Source organism: Apis dorsata, unplaced genomic scaffold, assembly GCF_000469605.1.
Source record: "Apis dorsata unplaced genomic scaffold, Apis dorsata 1.3 scaffold_307, whole genome shotgun sequence".
Lineage (NCBI taxonomy): Eukaryota > Metazoa > Arthropoda > Insecta > Hymenoptera > Apidae > Apis > Apis dorsata.
The window spans coordinates 83,933-87,997 of record NW_006263579.1 but is presented as its reverse complement, the minus strand read 5'-3'; the positions used below and the strand labels follow the sequence as shown (position 1 = coordinate 87,997).

At 19.5% G+C, this 4,065-nt stretch overlaps 1 protein-coding gene across 2 annotated transcripts in view; it reads right to left on the bottom strand.

Annotated features, from left to right (window-relative positions):
• Nucleotides 1–910: 910 nt before the first annotated feature.
• LOC102681287 (translation initiation factor eIF-2B subunit alpha) overlaps nucleotides 911–4,065 on the bottom strand; it is a 4,181-nt gene continuing 1,026 nt past the window's right edge. The window contains exons 2-9 of one of the 2 annotated variants that reach the window (XM_031511339.1): nucleotides 2,919–2,945; nucleotides 2,754–2,855; nucleotides 2,548–2,687; nucleotides 2,241–2,357; nucleotides 2,052–2,164; nucleotides 1,809–1,953; nucleotides 1,603–1,728; nucleotides 911–1,522 (exon numbers count right to left, since the gene is read on the bottom strand). In XM_031511339.1, coding sequence (XP_031367199.1) covers nucleotides 1,373–1,522; nucleotides 1,603–1,728; nucleotides 1,809–1,953; nucleotides 2,052–2,164; nucleotides 2,241–2,357; nucleotides 2,548–2,687; nucleotides 2,754–2,855; nucleotides 2,919–2,931 — 906 coding nt within the window. In that variant the 5' untranslated portion in view covers nucleotides 2,932–2,945 and the 3' untranslated portion in view covers nucleotides 911–1,372. The remainder of the gene's footprint in view (nucleotides 1,523–1,602; nucleotides 1,729–1,808; nucleotides 1,954–2,051; nucleotides 2,165–2,240; nucleotides 2,358–2,547; nucleotides 2,688–2,753; nucleotides 2,856–2,918; nucleotides 2,946–4,065) is intronic. The other variant, XM_031511340.1, reaches the window with a different exon arrangement.

The window sequence follows — 4,065 nt, the reverse complement described above, 5'->3', positions numbered from 1 at the left end:
TATATATATATATATATATTAACTTGGAACAGATAATATTATTTTAATTATTAATAATTATAAAATCTTGAATATTTAAATTCAATAAGAAAAAATTTTAATAATTACCATGTCATTTATCATAAAATATTTGTTTGTAAATATCATTTCTTATCTTTTCTCCTAAAATAATATATAATAATATTTCAAAATAAATTAATGATCCTACTGGAATTTTAAAAATATATTACATTTAATGAAAATCAAATCAAACAGAATTGAAAGTGAGCTTTTCATAGTGAACCATTGATATTTCTATTTTTTCATTGTATTTATATTATTATAATAGAATTTTAGATATTATAATAGAAAATATGAATATTTATCATACTATGGTATAATCATATATAAAATTTTATTCAGTTTCTTTTAAAATTTGAAAAATCTTTAAGACTATTAGGATGATCCAATATTCATAAATTTTTTATTACTTATTTTTTTCATTTTTTATATTAATATTTCCGCCTTAATTCCTTATGTTATATATCCGTCCAAACGACAATTCAATTTTAATAGCCAGTATTTATTGATAAAACGAAAAATGTTTAATGATGAATTATATTTATTTAGAAGAAATTTTCGCAATAAGCGTAGTAAACACATGTTAAATAATATAAAAAAATAAAATTATTTAATTATGAGTATTAATTCAAAAACATTTATAATTTCATATCATTATTTTCTATGTTTCATTAAAATGAAACTAAATATAAAATAAAACTTTTAAAGCATTATTTATATATGTAACAAATATTGCAAATTTAAAGATTTTTTTTATAATGTATAAGTTATTAATTAATAACTTATAACAATTTTTGTTAATTTATAACAATTTATTAATTTTAACATTTATATTATTATAACAATTTTGTAATTTTGTTAAAAGTTATAAATCTTATTAGTTATTGCTGTGCAATACGGTGATGCTCAACTATTGAGATGCATTATAGATTATTTGTATTTAATATGATAATGTGGTTATAGATATCGTATACATGTGTATATTGTGCGAGATGCGTAAGTCATCTTCTAATAAGTCATAACTAGGAGAAAATTTATAAATATTCAAAACAGTGTTGAATTTCTCTATTGTATTATAACAAAGAATAAGTGTTTTATCGTGTGTTATTTGGAAATGAGATTTTAAAAAAACGAGTGTGTTATTTTACAATACTCAATATTATTTTAAGAATTAATAAAACTTATATCAAAGTTTTTTGTAAAGTTAAATATTTATTATTGTCATTGTATAAATAATTTTATTTTTACCTATATTCATATTAAAATTATTTGTATATGTATTTTGGTGTACAGATGTATATGCACATACATGTTACAAGTATAATTTAATAAGTTCATCACTTACAGCTGAAGGTGTTAATATACCTAAATCAGTAAAGAGAAGACTAATATAATGCGGTGGCGTATAATCAACTAATGGATGTTCTTTCTGCAAATCTTTTTTTAATGTACTTGCTGTATACTGTAAAAGAAAAAACAAAAAAATTTTTTAAATATATTCTATATCTTAATTAAAAATAATAGAAAATTTTAATATTTTACTTTAAACTCATTTGGAAGATCTACTTGATTTAAGGGATATATTCTTGAAAATTTGAAACTCTCTGTTAAGACATAAAATGGTTTCTTCACTTCTTTAGCACACATTGCCATTGTATATGTGCCAACCTATAAATCAATATCAATGAAAATTAAAATTTATAATGTCAGTTGATCAATTATCGAAAATTAAGAAAATTATAATATACCTTATTAATAACACCTCCACTTTCTGCAACTCCTTCTGCTCCTACCATGACCATATCAACTTGTTCCATGACATATCCCATTGCAGAATCTAATATTAATGTACAAGATAAACCTAATTTTGTTAAATTTTCATGCATTTCTTCCCTGTCCATTAAAAAAATGAAAAAGATAAATATATTATTTATCATTAATATTTATTAATATTATTATTATCATTTTAAGTTATTAAAAAGAATATTTACCCACTATTATCTGGAGAAGAACATGTTACATATACTTCAAATATTTTATTACTTTCAACAGCTTCTTTCATTGCTTGCAATACAACTCTAGATTTTGAATGAGTAAGTATTTTCTGTAATAAACATAATAAAAAAATAGAAAACCAAAAAAAATTTTCATAAAAAAATTCCAAAATAAATGAAAATTACAGAGCCATCCTTAATGAAATGTGCTGCAACTTTTGCTACTTTTCCTCTGGCAGCTACTAATTTTTCATAAAACATTTTGCCTCTATGGAGCATAATACCCTTACATTCTGCAAATGACTAATATAGAATAATATAGATAAATAAATATAAATAATAATATGATTTAAGATTTTGAATATATTCAAGTAATTAACTGATATCATAAATATTAATATTAAAATAAAAAAATTAAAAAAAGGAAAGATTAGAATAAATATTATACAGAAAAAGACTTATGACAAATCATATTAAGTATATATATTCTTACAGGAGTATCTAATGTAGCCAAAGTTATAAAACGAAGAAATAATTCACTGCCAGATGCAATGGCAGTTACAGGATTTTCAGTAGATCTCATTGCATCTATTGCATTCTGTAAACAATACCTAAGCTCTTGAACCGTTTCAGCTACAAAAGAAAAAAGAATATATAATAAAGATATATATTATTTAAAAATCTATTATGTAGTCTTACACTTTGAATACTCTAAAACTTTTAATAGTGTACGTATAGCAGCCATTCCAGCAGAAACATCTTTTTCATCTTTGATAATGTCATTAAAATATTGACAGATTTCTGAAAAAAATAAAAATTAAAAAGTATAACTGTTTTTCAATTTATTATTTTGAAACTATTTACCTTCCTTCTCCATAATGTTGTCGTATGCTTATTTCCAATAAAAATAATACAATTATTAATTAGTAATTTTAGGTTAGTGTTTATATTCAGATATTTAAATATAAGAAAATATATATTTCGATGCATGTGTTATACATTCGCAATCTATATGTTTTATAAAATTTTTATTAAATTGCAATGATTAAAAATAATTAAACTTAAAACTGTTTATAAGTGTAAATAAAAAAAATACTATAATAATGCGATGTACATATTTCATGCAACAATCTTATTATAAATTTGATAATTGAATATTATAATTTTTTATTAAATCATATTTGTAATGTAATGTGATGTATATGCATAGATATGTTTCAAATTTGTACAAATGTGTACAAATATTGTGATATATATATATATGTATATATATAATTTAAAAAGAAAATGTCTAAATTTGTTAAATGTAAAGTATAAATTATTTAAAAAATACCGTTCTCGAATAAATAGTTCACTTTATTATTTTCTTTCTTGAAACTATATTTTTTAATCAATGAAATAGACAAACATATTGGAAATAATAGATAAATGCAATATTAAAAGTATCTAAAGTGAGTATAAATATTAATATATGTTACAAATTATTTTATTTTTATTTTTTTGACTTTGAATTTTTATAAAATGTTTGTAAATGAAAATCGAAATTTATATTTTTAAATTAAAAATTAATTATATATAAATTACAAAGAAATTAGTTTAAGTTAATGGCGAAACAAATGCAAACAAAATTTTTACATTTAAAAAAACAAATAAATAATATATGTGACACGGATATATAGGAATATATTAACTTATATATGTATATTTATAAATGTCATTATAAATTAATATATTTGGTTTAAATATTTCATAAATATTATAATTTATTTTATAAATTTAGAACATAATTTTGAAACATCATATCTATTATATAATTATAATTAAAGAAAAAATAATAAAAATAATAATAAAAAAATTATACATAAAGGTAAATATTATAAGATATTAAAGAAAATAAGCAAATAAATTTTTTTTGTATATAATAATGGAATTTTTTTATAATATAATGAAAATAAAAACATGCAATTGAATAATTGTATATATCAGATTTTTTAAAATAATTTTAAATATT